Here is a 15,830-nt window from a genome sequence, read left to right as displayed (position 1 = left end):
AAAAATACTCAAGAAGTAAAAAAAGAAAAATACTCAAGAAGTAAAAAAAGAAAAATACTAACAGTCCCCGAATGCTGAACAACTGGAATCCATTGTGGACTTTGTTGGTGTAAAAAGAGATCTTTAATCAATATGACAATTGCCAATAAGATGGTTTGGTTCCATATTGTGACATTAAGTTACTATGCTACTTTATTTAGTGGAAAATCATATAGTATTTCTTGATGGGGGAAGTTTGTCATGAGGAAAGAGCTCTGGCTACAATTGGGAGATTGGAGTTCAACTCTTACCTCTACTGGCTTTAATTGATTTCTTCCATTCTCTTCCTCTTCACACAATGAACTTTCATTTAAAATTTTTGAGAATACACTGCTTTGTTTTTCTCCATTAGAACAAGTACAGGAACTGCTTTTGCTATTGTCTTTTGTTTTGTTATTGTGGATCCTCAGAAAACAATACCTGCCACCTCCTAGCACTAGATACATAGGTAGACCTACAAAATGGTGAACATAATACTTGTACTACCTTCTGTAAAGGTGAGGGTCACTTGAATTCATCAGTTAATTATTCCTATCCCAATTAAAGTCACCAACAAGATATTCTAGACCTTCTTCCTTAATTCATCCAGAGGCATTAAACTAGGTACTAAATTCCTACTGGGGCAGTTAGGTGGTACAGTGGATAGAGTGCTAGACCTGAAGTCAAGAATATCTGAGTTCAAATCTTGACTCAGACACTTACTAGCTGTGTGGCCCTGGGCAAGTTAATTCACCCTGTTTATCTCAGTTTCCTCATTTGTAAAATGAGTTGAAGAAGGAAATGACAAAGCACTCTAGTATCTTTGCCAATAAAATCCCAAATGGAATCATGAAGGGTTTGATATGACTGGAAACGACAACAAATACTCCTACTGGAATTTCAATTTGGAATGAACAAATGCTAATGGACAAAAGGAAAGAAGTTGTATTGGTATTGGTTGAGGAGATTCAGTTATTACCTGTGAGATTTGGTCAAATTACTAAATGAATTTGTAACCTAGCATTCTAGTATACAGGAAGCCTAGGTTGGATGAAGTTCCATTTAAACCCCTGACAGAGAATTACTTGGGAAGGAAAAGGGAGAGAACCTATCCCATGTGAGGATTTTTTTTTAGGGTATTGATCAGTTTTGCTTCTTACTTTTCTCTTCTTCATTTTTCTTTCTTTAAAAATATTGTTAGAAGTTGTGATATATGATTGTGATGGAATACTATTGTGCTATAAGAAATGATGAACAGGATACTCTCAGAAAAACCTGGAAAATCTTACATGAATTGATGCAAAGTGAAATGAATAGAACCAGGAGAATGTGGTACATAATAATAGTAACACTGTAAGATGATTAACTCTGGAAAACTTCACTATTCTCAGTAATACAATGATCCAAGAACTCTGAAGGACTTATGATGTAAAAAACTATCCATCCCTAGAGTAAAAAACGGATGGAGTCTGAATACAGATCAAAACATACTTTTTTAAAATACTTTATTTTGCGTACTTTTTTGTCTTTTTGGTCTATTTTGTTATTTTACAACAGAATCTGTTTAGAATTTGTTAAAAAAAAAAAAAGAAAATGGTGGGGAGAGAGAACCACACATCTCTGACAGAAAAATATGCTCAAGAAATCTCATTTTCTCACCATCAAACTCCTTTTAAATATTCAATTGATTTGATTGAAAATGCACCACAATGACCAGAAGAATTGCTCAATCAATTAACATTTACTAATCATTTTCTATTTATAAGGCACAATACTAAACATTGAGGAGACAAGGACAAAATTAAAATACTCTCTCCTCCTCTAAAGGGGGAGAAAACAGGTATATAACTATATATAACAGGTATATAAGAATTCTTATGGTAGCTCTAATTTTTTTTTTATTTTAAGACAACTCCCCTCACTCCTATATACTCTTCCATCTTTTGATTTCTTTCTTATTTTTTTTTTAAGCAATCGGGGTTAAGTAATTTGCTCAAGGTTACATGGCCAGTTATTTCTGGGTGTGGTGCTAAGTATCTGAGCCCTGGATTTGATCCCCAGGTCATCCCGACACTGGAGCCGGTGCTCTTACTCGCTGTGCTACCTGTCGCCCCTTCTTTCTTATTTTTAAATTTCTATTAATTTTATTTTTAATCTATGGGATAATTTATACCATGGGAGGGGAAGAAAGAATAAAAGAGAACCCAGAAAGGTAGCAGTTATGGAGTAAGAAGCATATTAAGAGAAGGGGAAATGAAGATAAACTAAAGAAAAAAAAAATCTAAGAAGAATTAGACAAACAGGTAGAGGGAAAAGTATCCATTAAAACCCTTATATAGAGGACATTCAAATTTAAATTTGGAAGCACTTATCTCTTCAGTGGAATCCCATTCTACATTTCCAAATGACTATCCTGCCTGCCCTATAATCTCAACCTCTCCCAAACCCAACTTTTCATCACACTTGCAGAACCTACTCCTCCTTCTTCACAATATCTCCATCTCTTTTGATGATACCCTCATTCATCCTCCTAGTCCCTCAGGCTTGAATCGATCAGAGATTTAGGACTAGATTAGATTTTAGAGATCATCCAGTCCAACTTCATATTGATTAGATAAGGGAATTGAGGCCCCCATACTTCAAGTGGCTTAAGACCAAATATCTAAAATTAAAGTGGACATCAGAGTTCATATAGTCTATACCCTTTATTTCACAGATGAAGAAAGTGACTTCCAGTCTCCAATCACTCTTTCTCTTAGTTTAGACAAGAATCTATTTTAATACATCTATCTGACTATGTCATTCCATTGTTCAAGAAATAGTACATCAGGGGCAAAGCCAAGATGGCAGATTAGAGGCAACCCAGCTGAACTCTCTCAATATTCCCCTCCAAAGAACTTTAAAATAATGCATCAAATTAAATTTTGGAATGGCAAAGCCAACAAAAAGTCAGAATGAGACATTGTTCTGGCCTGAGAAGACTTAGGAGGTTGACAGGAAAATTAATGATACTGAGGTAGAATTCTGTCCAGAGTCCACACACATGGTGGCAGCCAAAACAACCATATCAGCATCTTTGGGAGCTCAGGTCAGAGACAGTATGAGGGTTGAACACCTTAGAAAGAGATTATTATCTCCAACTACTCTAATCCTGAGAAAGGACTCATGAGTTACAAATATCATCTTTCAATATAGGAATATAAACAGTTCAACTTTAATAAGTTCCTTATGATTTCTCTTCCCTATTTACCTTGTCATGTTTCTCTTGAGTCTTGTATTTGAAAGTCAAATTTCCTTTCCAGCTCTTGTATTTTCATCAATAATTCTTTGAAAGTCCTTTATTTCACTGATTTTCCATTTTTTTCCCCTGAAGGACTATACTCAGTTTTGCTGGGTAGGTGATCCTTGCTTTTAATCCTAGATTCTTTGACCTCCAAGCCCTTCAGTCCCCTAAGGTAGAAGCTGCTAAACCTTGTGTTATCCTGATTGTGTTTCCTCAATACTCAAATTGTTTCTTTCTGGCTGCTTGCAATATTTTCTCCTTGACCTACAAATTCTGGAATTTTGCTACAATATTCCTAGGAGTTTTATTTTTGGTACCTCTTTCTGGAGGTAATCTGTGGATTCTTTCAATTTCTATTTTACCCCCTGGTTCTAGTATATCAGGGCAGTTTCCCTTGATGATTTCTTGGAGGGGGGAAGGTAGGGCCATTGGGGTTAAGTGATTTGCTCAAGGTCATATGGCTAGTTTTTGTGTTAAGTGTCTGAGGCCGGATTTGAATTCAGGTCCTCCTGACTTGAGGGCTGGTTCTCTATTCACTGTGCCACCTAGCTGCCCCTTGATGATTTCTTGAAAGATGAGGTCTAGGTTCTTTTATTTTTGGATCATGGCTTTCAGGTAGTCCAGTAATTTTACAATCATCTCTTTTGGATCTATTTTCCAGGTTAGTTGTTTTTACAATGAGTTATTTCACATTGTCTTCTATTTTTTCATTCTTTTGGTTTTGTTTTATAATTTCTTGATCACTCATAAAGTCATTAGCTTCTATTTGCTCCATTCTAATTTTGAAGGAATTATTTTCTTCAGTGAACTTTTGGACCTCATTTTCCATTTGTCCACATCTACTTTTAAAGGTATTCTTCTCCTCATTGGTTTTTTGGACTTCTGTTGCCATTTGGGTTAGTCTATTTTTTAAAGTGTTTTTTTCTTCAGTATTTTTTTGGGTCTCCTTTAGCAAACTGTTGACTTGTTTTTCATGATTTTCTTGCATCACTCTCATTTCTCTTCCCAATTTTTCCTCTTCTTTTCTTACTTGATTTTCAAAATCCTTTTTGAGCTCTTCCAAGACCTGTGAACAATTCACATTTTCTTTGGAGGCTTTGAATGTGGGGGCTTTGATTTTGTTGTCTTATTATAGTTGTGTTTTGATCTTCTTTGTCACCAAAGTAGAATTCTATAGTCTGAGTGTTTCATGCTGTTTGCTCATTTTCCCAACCAATTACTTAACTTTTTAACTCTGTATTAAGGTAGGATTCTGTTTTCAGTGTGTGTGAGTGTGTGTGTGTGTGTGCGCGTGCACTATACTGTTCTAAGCTTCAGGGGTTTTGTGCAGCAGTTTTCAGAGATACTTCTAGGCACCTGTAAATTTTCAGTTCTTCTAAGGTGATATGATCAAAGAAGAGGTATTTATTCCTCTCCTGGCCTGTGGTCTGGTCTGTGAGTGACCACAAGTACTCTTTTCTGCCTTGGAACTGTGAAGAGGTCACCCTGTCTACTACCTCCACCACATCAGCATTCCTCCTAACCCAGGTCCACCTTCCAAGACTGCCACCCAGATTGAAGCATGGGCAATGTGAGAGAATCCCACCTCAGTGCTAGCAAAGAGATACCTGTAATTGCCTTCTGATCAGCTCTATCTCTATACCATCTGGACTCAAAACTCTGGAAGCTGCTGCTGCTGCCTCCACAGTCTTGGGGCTAGGGCCTGAGCAAGTTCTTCTCTCCATCCCAGGGCTGTGCCTAGACCAAGCTCTTCTCTCACCCAGGGTGCACAGTCCTTTCTTACTGACCTTCCAAGTTTTCTTTGAGGTTTGTGGGTTGAAAAGTCTGGAAACTGTCACAGCCACCAGTGATTCATTCCCCTGAGGCCTGCTCTGACTCTCTCCATGCCAGCGTGACCCATACTGGACTGAGCTTTTCTCTCAGGCTGGGGCAACAGACCTTTCCTGTTGACTTTCCAGGTTGTCTTGGGCTGGAAATTTGTTTTACACTATCATTTATGTGTTCTGCTCCTCTAGAATTTGTTTAGAGTTATTTTTTACATGTATTTGGAAGGGTTTTGGGGAAATCTCAAGCAATTCTCTGCTTTTACTTTGCCGTCTTGGCTCTTTCAACCATTCTTGATGAAAAGACCAGAACTGAATAGAAAACTTCATATTCAAACACAAGACTCAAGAGAAGTATAAAAAGGTAAACACAAAAGAGGAATCATAACAGTCTCAATAAAGTTAAACTGTTTACATTCCTATATGGGAAAATGATACATGCAATTCCTATGAACTTTATCATTATTAGGGCAGCAAGAAGTTTATATAGACAGAGAGTTTGGATGTAAGTCAATTATGTTAGAATGATCTCCCCAAAAAATGAAGGGGCAAAAAAGAGGAATGCTTAGGGAGAAGGGGGAAGGAAGAGACAGAATGGGAAAATTTTTCTTACACAGAAAAAACATGCAAGAAAGAGCTTTTACAGTGAAAAGGAAAACATGGGAGGGGTGGGCAATACTCTGTGTCTTTAGTTATGAAAGACTCATCTTCCTGAGTTCAAATCCAGCCTCAGACACTTACTGGCTGGGTGACTGAGCAATTCACTTCATCCTGTTTGCCTCAGTTTCCTCATCTATAAAATGGGTCGGAGAAGGAAATTTCAAATCACTCCAGCATCTTTGCCAAGAATACCCCAAATGGGTTCATGAAGAATCAGACACAACTAAAAACTGACTGAACAACAACTGAAAAGGTAGTTAGAAGGGCATCATTTATGAAAATGATGGGGCCAAAGGGGCAGAAATTGCCAGCACAGTGTTTTTTTTTTCTTTAGTTTCATGTATTATTATTATTTCATGTATTATTCATGTATATATTCCAGACTATTTTTTAAAATGGGCCTCAAGAACAAAGTTTCATTCTGGGAGGAAGGTTTTGGGAGCTCCCCTGATTATCAAAACAACTAGCCTTCAAAAGGGCCTTACATATCACTGTCATCGATTGATATGAGACTGCCTACCTATTAGGAGTATGACTGGCAGTTTAGGATCAACTTGCCTCTTTAGAAGGAAGCAATGATAAATTTTACTACTTGTGACTTCATGTGATGACTTCATTTTTGATGGGGGGGCCAGAACTGGAATTTATTCAGTTCAAGAAAATCTCAATGGGGAAACTCTATCTGCTGATGAAAATACAAACCTATTGCCCATTCTAGGTCTCCCCATTACTACAGAATCAAATCAATGCTTTATGTTGACATTAAAAATCTTCTTGATTCAACATAGCTTCTCAGTCTTGTTTCACATTCTATTTACTGTCACATGTACTCCCCCAAAAGACTACATGCCATTCCCCAATCTCACCCTCCACTTTAACTGACCTTGATACCTTTTTTCAAGTTTGAAATCATTCTATGAACACCTATTTATAAACAGTCACTGTTAAAATTCTTCACTTCCTCAAACTGCTTCAAGGAACTCCGGAATACCCCATTTTAAAATGAATCTTATGATCTTGTTAATAGACATTAAACATAAAAATTTTAATGATGATAATATAAGGGTAATCCCAAAGTTTTATTTAAATGAAGTGTTCTATCACTGTGGAAAAGGTGGAGAACCACTGCCCAATACCATATTGCCCCTTCAGTCACTAGTAAAGTTATTTGACACTAGTACAGGTCAATAAATGTTTGTTAAATTTAACTGAATTTGTATATGGATGAAGGAATGATTTTGTGGATTGAAAAAAATACCATAAGACAAGAGTACGGACATACTGAGCATCTTGACTTCCAATAAACTTTCCAGAAAGACTCAGACATAGTTTTTCCAATGATCTATCTGTCACAAAGAGTCTTGTTTCCCTTTCAAATCTCCCGAGTCACAGATTAATTTGATTATTTCCATCACATGAAGAAATGAACAAGCTCCCGTAAGTCAGCAATTCCATTTGGCTAAGAATGTCCAGTCAACCATCTTGGAAATCAAAGCAAGAATACAAGCTTTGTTTTTGAAAGTCCTAGGAATCTAAGATGTGAAAAATTATCTCCTTTTATTATGCATCTCTTTCATCTCCAAGGTAGAAATGACTACCTAGAAGATCATTTGTTTCTCTCTTATTAATCTGATTCTTAGAATTCTCAGATACAAACATTTTCATTTACTCAAACCTTTCGGGGACCTTTTCTTTTCTCTCAGAGTTTCTAAAGAATAACTGTTACTTAGCACTAGGGAAATCTGCCTCAAATTTAAAGTCAGTGATGGAAGAAACAAAATACGTGCCATATCCAAGAGATATCAAGCTAGTTAGATATTTTCTCCCAAGGACTTTCATCTAGTTATTGGAAAGCTAAGACTCAAGAGGCTAGAAGCATAGCTTCTAGAACTCCATATCCTCAAGAATGCCATTTCATTTGAAAAGCCCTTAAAATTCATAACATTGTCAAATTTAATGACATTATTGTCTATGCTCAATAAGCTCTTAGAGTAAAAAAGAAAAAAAAACAAGAAATATGTCTTCTTAATCAAAATTATAGGCATAAGTTTCTGGTACCTAAATGTTACAAAAGATAGAGCACTGGGCCTCAAGTCAGGAAGACTGGATTTCAAATTTGATCTCAGACACTTACTAGTTTTGTGGTCCTGAGTAAGCCACTTTATATCTGTTTGCCTCAGTTTCCTCATCTATTAAAAGGGAATGGTAATAGCACTTGCCTCCCAGCGTTCTTGTGAGGATTAAATGAGATAATAATTGTAAAACACTTAGCACAGTGCCTGGAACATAATAAACATTATATAAATATTAGTTGTCATCATCACCATCATCACCATCTGTCTTAACCCTCGAAAACAAACCAATTTGCTTTCCTGAAATCCAGTGTGCAGACTTCTCTTGCAAACTTCTCAGAAACTTGGGCTGGTTGTGGGTTTAATGGATCATTCATTCACTTCTATGCTTGTTATTAATTTGCTAGTATATGGCTCCATCAATCCATCTAATTATAGATTCCAATAACCTATTGGCCATAATCTTGCCAGTACCTGACATATTATATTTTACAGGCAAAATCATTCCTTTATAAGTCTTCCCCTCATACATTTTTTTGAAATTCCAGATTTGTGGTGCCCTATGCTTGGTTTGGAGGTCAGTCAACTTTTTATCATCTTGTTTTTCGGTACTATACCCTGCATGTTTAGCATAGGAATGGACTTAATAAAGGGCTTAATTAAGTAAGGGCTTAATAAAGGATTTTCCATCCATCTATCCATCCATCCACCCATCCATTCATCTATTTGTTTGCTCATTAATTTGTTCCCAGGCTTCTAATCATAACTCAGGATCATATTCCTTTCCAAGTGTCATATTGGTTGACTTGATTTGATCATGAAGGGAGAGATTAACTGAGTAGAAATGGGGAAAATTTCTCAAACTTATTGAAAGGAATAATTAATATTAAGTCAGTCAGTTTGTCTGGAAGGAAGAGTATGTGGAAAGGAGTATTGGGTAAAATGACCAGAAAGTTAGAAAGGGTAGAGTGATTCATTAGATTGATCCTAAAGATAATGGGGAATTGGAGTTCATAGAGGAGAAACAGACTTACCCAAAGTCATATGGTTAGTTCTTGGCAGCAGTATGACTGGATTTCAAGTCCCCTGACAACCAGGACAATGTGATTACCAATAGGTCACATGCCCTTCTGGAGTATGAGGGAACAGATGCCCTGTAAAACCTTTTTAAAAGTCTGTTATCTTAGAGTTTTTAAACAGATGGAAAGGGCAATCCTAATAAAACTTGACTCTTACCTGACAAAGTCAGCAGTGATTAAGTGTTGTGGGCTATTCTGGGGATTTTAAATGAGGAAAGGATAATTTCCCAGGTGCCAACTTTCTTTAAGGAGGATGCCTTCCTATGAGACATTCACGTATATTACCTGTGTCTTTTCCAGCCTGCAGACTATGACCACTGGAATACACTGTAATGGAAATGCAGATTTAAAGATCTTCCCTGCCCCTAGGCTAACGTGCACCTGGAGCCTGGGGTGGGAGGCTTGTTTTTCAGTAGATACTTCTTGATTGGCCAGTGGGTCAATAAGGTTGTTATATTCTCTGAGCCAGGAGAAGGCTATATAAGCCCTGATGTGTAGCTTTGTTTTGGGACTCACTTTGAGAAGTGTTCTGTGATTTGATCTGAATTCTGGGAAGCCGTTGTTGAGAGTCCCCCGGCTTTGAAAAACCCAGAATGTGGAAACCCAGATGTTGACTGGGTATGGATGTAATGGTTGGACAGTTTGGAAATCTGTCTACTTGATGTTTCTGTCTTGATAATTATGCCTGTATACTTTGAGGTTCAGGGTGCTGCCCTTTTCTCCTGAACAAGGTAAACGGTATATGTCTGACTGATTAAAGTAAGCTTGTTAACCCATTTTGAGTTGCTTTCCTTTAACAAAGCAGATCCAAGAACCTGTGGTAGCTGCAAACCCTGAGGACGCTTGGGGTGCTTGCTGCTACATACACTAATGAAATGAACGGTTGACAAGATGCAAAACACACACATATACATACACACACAGTGTCAAAATAGCTATTATTTACTTAGGCCTTTTGAAAAAAGCACAATCTCTTCATTACATTAGCATCTCAGTTCTGGAGACCAAGAGAACCAAAGAACAAAGAACAACCATGTCCCTCTCCTTCTTTGATTGACACCTAAGAGTATACCTCTTTCAGAAAACCAGGTAATGAAGAATGAAGGAGTCTGGAGGATGTTGTGGAAGTCAGAGAACTGCCTTTAGAAATAGGATGATCTGCGTTTGAGTCCTATCTGTGATAGATCCTCCAGGGGAGACCCTGGGTATCTCCCCTAACCTCTCAATGCCCCAGGCTGCTCTCTGAATAGTTACAAATCTCAACTGGTAGGAGTTTCCTCACTAGGGGTTCCATACATCTATGAAATCATAGGTACACAAACATATGCAGAGTGTAAGCTTCTGGAGGGAAGCGACCATGTCCTTTATAAACTATTCTGTTTTTCCACTTACCAGTAAAATGTGTAGTTTTTTTCCTTCTCAATGTATTTTTAAATGTGTATGTAGAGAAAAAGATATATATGCATATATACATGAGTACATACATATATACATACATACACACACTATATATATATGTATATATATATGCAGAGAGAGAGAGAGAGAGAGAAAGAGAGAGAGAGAGCGCAATTTCTCTATCTTTTCTCTACCTGTTGACTAATGACATTTACGAAGAAGGTATGTCTTTTTTTGCATTTGTATATATGACATAAATCAGACACTCTAAGCCAGATAAATATTTGTTGACCAGCTGTCCAAAGCACATACCTCAAGATGAATATGTCAATGGTGGAATTATTGGCGATAGTCACATATGCATTGACCACTTCTCCTTGTTTGACAGGCTTTGATGGCAACCAGATGACCACATTGTTGTCCAGCCTTAACTCACTAAGCTGAAAATTCTCCTGAGCCTGATAAAGGCCCACAGTACCGATCCTTTGCAAGTGGGACATGGTTTCATCCAGCCCATCCTTCCCTGGCCGGATGGCATTGCCTTTCCTTACATCCCCAGTTGTACACTCTCCTTTCTCATCTCCTGGTTGAATTGTGTAATAGAGTTCCACAGAGTTTCCTTCCAACTGACCCACAGACTTTTTCCGCCCAGCAGCCACCGTAGGAGGGTTGAACCAACTAGATAAGAGCTCCAATTCTGCAACACACAGTCCAAGGTCACCTGCCAGGCGGCAGCTGCCCCTAACCTCTCGGGTTTCCCTGAAGGCAAATACTCGAAGACAGGGAAGTCTCTCTTCAGAGCTATACTCATCCCAGTCCCGACCCACAATGTAAAACAGGATTTGGACTTTGGGCCTGTTCAAGTAGATTTTATCGCTCATGATGTATGTTTTAAGTTTCCAGTTAAAGGTAAACTTGTCATTCGATCCTAAAAAATTTGAAGTCATCATGAGTTCCTGGGGCACCACTTTTTCTACAGAAAAAGGTCCATAGCTAGCATTCAACACAGGAGGCTTCTTGGCTTTGTATGTAAAGAATGACTCGACTCTGGACTGCAAACTGGAATTCCTCATAAAGTCTTGGTGCGTTTCTTTAAGGAAAAATGATGTCTCAGCGCTGAGGATATGATAACTCACAGGTAGATATGTTGGTAATGAGGAAAATCTTGGTCCATTGTCTGTGACCCCTCGGCCCTCGATCACTAATTTAAAAAAGAGAGAGAGAGAAAAAAAAAGACAAAGAAAGAATGATTAATATGTTCTTGAGAAGCTGTTAGGTCAACAAATAATTTACATGTAAGGAATGGAAATTCTGAACTCGACACAGTTTGGAATATTACATTTTGTTCTGGGATTATTCAGTGAATTACAATACATTACCCACTGAAGAAACACTGACTGTCACTTAACCCCAATTGCCTCCCTCCCTCCCCCCATCCGCACCCGAAAAATACTGATTGTTTGCCAAGGCAGGCTACATATAAAAATAAGGGAATGCCTGCATTAATATAACTTGTAGGTACTTAAAACATGAAAATACATGCATTTGATGCATTTTGACACTTTGTTTCATTTGTTTATCTGTTTTTGGTTTTATTTCTATTTTACTAGAATAGGGAACAGGGAGAAAAGATCAGTTGTTTTTAATAGAGGCTATATTGTACAGTAGGTAGAGTGTTGGATTTGGGGTGCTGAAGACCTGAGTTTAAATCTGGCCTCAGACACTTATTAGCTATATAACCCTATGTAATCAAATGAGATAATATTTGTAAAAAAAAGCAGTTAGTTGGGGGTGTCTAGGTAGCACAGTGAATAGAGCACCAGTCCTGGAGTCAGGAGGACCTGAGTTCAAATCCAGCCTCAGACACTTAACATTTACTAGCTGTGTGACTTTGGGCAAGTCACTTAACCCAAATTGCCCTGCCCTCCCCCCTCCAAAAAGAAAAACAAAAGCCGTTAGCAGGCAGTTAGGTGGTACAGTGGATAGAGAACTGGCCCTGGATTTGGGAGGATCTGAGTTCAAGTGTGGCATCAAATATTTACTATCTGTGTGACCTTGGGTAAGTCACTTAACCCTGCTTACCTTAAAAAAAGGCATTTATTCCAGTGTCTGGCATATAATAAGCACTATATAAATGCTTGTTATATTCCCCTTCCCTTCCCTCTAGGCAAGTCGTTCAACTGATGTCTGCTTCAGTTTCCCTATCTGTAAAATGAGGATAATCATAGCACTTACTCCCCAGGAGTGTTGTGTGAGGATAAAATGAAATATTATTTGTAAAGTACTTTGTGAACTTTAAAGTACTCTTTAAATGCTAGCCATCATTGAAAGAATCTTCTTGGGACAGCTAGGTGGTACAGTGAATAGAGCACCAGCCCTGGATTCAGGAGTACTTGAGTTCAAATCCCACCTAGACACTTAACACTTACTAGCCATGTGACCTTGGGCAAGTCACTTAACCCCAATCGCCCTACCCTCTCCCCTCCATAAAAAGCAAAAAAAAAAAAAAAGAATCTTCTGAAATATCACAGGCTAATAGAGTTAAATCTGGAAGGGACCTTGGAGACCATCTAGCCCAACTTCCCCTTTTTACAGATGAGGAAAGTGGGTCTTAACTTAAGTCACTTACCCAGGGCCACACAGCTAACATTAGTGGCTGATTGACTCCCAATCCTTCACTCTATTAGCTACACAATATAGCCTCTCTATCCAACTCCCAATCCTTCACTCTATTAGCTACACAATATAGCCTCTCTATCCAGTTCTTGTAGCAAGTCAGGACCTGGTCTCTTGACCCTATTTATGCTCCCTTCTGCTTGGCATTCCTTTCATCTCCTGGAAGCTGCTAACCCTGAAGCATCTGTATCATGGTACCTGCTTCTGACAGGGCTGTTGTGGACTTCCTTCTATTGTCATTCTCTAAAGACCATCTTGCCTGTGGTTTTCTGGTGATGTCTCTGACTGGAGCTCTATTCATTTGATCTTTCATTGGAGGCTTTAGCTGCTGCTGCCCCAGTGAGTAACATGGATATTATGCTAGTATCCCTCCCATGTTGCCCTTGGCTCCCTCCTCATACTCTGCTGAGTATGTTCAGTTAAGCCACATGATTTTCCTTTAAACAAACAAAATCAAAAGGTCGATGGCTTTTAGCACTGACCAGCCTATTTTACTCTTCTACAAAGCGCTTTAAATTCCCAGCAATGAATTCCAACAGTAATCCAATGCATGTTGCAACTAGGTCGGTAGGCAAGGCACTGGGTAGAACACTGAACTTGGGCATGGAGTCAGGAAGAGCCGCATTCAGATCCTTCCTTCAGAAACTTACTAGCTGTGTGACCCTGACCAATTCCCTTTATTTCTCTTGGCCTTGGTTTCGTCATCTATAGAATGGGGATTATAATAGTACCTATTTCCCAGGGTTGTTATGAGGATCAACCATGATAACATATACAAAATGCATTATGCTCTTAAAATGCTATATAAATATGAGTTACTATCATCATCATCATCATTTTGCTGCTGTCCTTCCAAAGAATTTCTATCCTTTGTCTCACCTAGAGGAGAGGGATTTATTCAGTTCCAATCAGACTTCAGTCTGACACATCTATTGTCTTTGCTCTCATATAACCCTCTTCATTCAAAGCTGGAGGGAGATTGTCTCATTTTGAACCTATGAATTTCAAAGTCTGGGTCAAGCCAGTCCACTAAAGATGAACATTCCATAGCGACAGAGGGTATCACAGTCAAGGGATTGGCATCAATCCCACGCAAACTCAGACTCATAGAATCAGAAAGGTCCTTAGAGACCATCCAGTCCAAAAATTTCATTATAATCAACAGTGGGACACATTTCTCAGTATCGAAGACTTTGGTCCTAATTTGAAATGCAGATTTTTCACTACATTTAAAACCAAACAATAGGGATGGCAACCATCCTAGTCAGTTAACATGGCTTGGTTACTGCATTTTAACAAAAATGTGGCAAGCAGAAATATAGACTAAACAAACAGCTAAATAAAAAGGGGAGGAGGGGGAGCAGCGCAGCAAAAGAACCACATACACCAACCAACCAAGCAAAACCTTCCACTAGATCCAAATCTGGGGGTCTTGCCTCTGACACTTAGTACCCAATGACTTCTCCAGGGGGTTGCATTAGCCAGTCTCCTAAAGTCCCTCGAAACTCTCAGAACCAGCAAGAAAAGGAATTCTAAGAGCTGATCAGGTGAAAAGACCTGATTGGCTATCTAATAATAGCAAGCATTCATATAACACTTGAATGTTTGCAAAGCACTTTGCACGTTTACTCCCTGGATCCTTACAATGACTTTGTGAGGTAGATGCTGCTATTTTACAGACAAGGAACTGCTATTGCCCCCATTTTACAGACAAGGAACTATTCTTATTCCCAAGTCAGACACACTGAAACTCGACTCTGGCATATTGATGTCATTTCGTTCCTCTTGGAGAATGAAGGACAACAACCTATCAACAGATAAGGGAGAAGTCACTTAAGTGACTCGTACAGGGTCACACAGCTACCTCTATATGCCCTTGACTGGCTCCAGAGAAGACTGCTGTCCTGTCTAGGATGCTAAGGGGTTAAGATGACCCACTTTGCTAACTCTGCAAAGGTCCCCCAAGAGCCCACCTCCATGGACTCTTCCTTTCAGAAAGGGTCCAGGAAACCCCAAACAAGCCTCCATTCATAGACTGGGAGAGAGCATGGGTAACTCTTTTCTTTGCTAGCCTCTTTTCCCTTCTTACACACTTCCCTCTGGCCCCTCCCTTTAATCACAGCATGGACAAACTATTCAGCATATTGGTAAGCTTCATTCAGCTCCAGGTCTGGAAACTCTGCTAATCATTGTCACTGCAGGGAGACTGGCTGGTAGATCAAAGTTAGCTGCTGAACCCCAGCCAAAGAGCCTCGGTGGTAAAGATTGTTTTTCAAAGGAAGAACATTCTTCCTCATCCACAGTCCAGAAGGCTTGTTCTGGGGTCACTAATTATGAGAGCATGTTTGCACCTCTGTGCTCAAGGTTGGGTCAGCACTTGCATTATGCTCCCACTCATTTCAGGGCCATACTGAAACTCAAGCACAAGCAACTTTTCCAAGATTAAACTTGCCAGCCAATGTTAAACTTTGACTGCTTCCCAACCTCCCCTTAAAACAATGTTTGGGATGGCTTTTAGCAATAGTGAGAACTTTTTGTCATTCATTCTTTCCAGATGTTCTTAACTTGGTGTCTATCAATTTTTAAAAAATGGATATCTGTAATAAACTGATAAACCAATGATTTCAATAAAATTCTTTTCCCTTGTAAATTTGTTTTATTTTATACATTTACAACATGATTATGAGAAAGGGTTCACAGGATAAACCCACCAAAGGGGTCCAGGACACAAAAAGGGTTAATATTTCTCCCTTCTTCCATCCTTTTTTTCTTTCCTCTCTTTTTGCCTTCCTTCCTTCCTTCCTTCCTTCCTTCCTTCCTT

General features: G+C 38.7%; 1 protein-coding gene across 1 annotated transcript in view; it reads right to left on the bottom strand.

Moving 5' to 3' along the window:
- The window catches only part of LOC138161063 (transmembrane protein 132C-like), a 611,235-nt gene that overhangs the window by 373,589 nt on the left and 221,816 nt on the right, over positions 1 to 15,830 (bottom strand). Inside the window, exon 2 of the mRNA XM_069088126.1 lies at positions 10,646 to 11,534. Coding sequence (XP_068944227.1) covers positions 10,646 to 11,534 — 889 coding nt within the window. The remainder of the gene's footprint in view (positions 1 to 10,645; positions 11,535 to 15,830) is intronic.

Source organism: Petaurus breviceps, unplaced genomic scaffold, assembly GCF_028583685.1.
Source record: "Petaurus breviceps papuanus isolate PSGF00001 unplaced genomic scaffold, PetGlider_PUasm1.0 100, whole genome shotgun sequence".
NCBI lineage: Eukaryota > Metazoa > Chordata > Mammalia > Diprotodontia > Petauridae > Petaurus > Petaurus breviceps.
The sequence above is the reverse complement of the archived record's forward strand: the minus strand, read 5'-3'. Positions and strand labels throughout refer to the sequence as shown.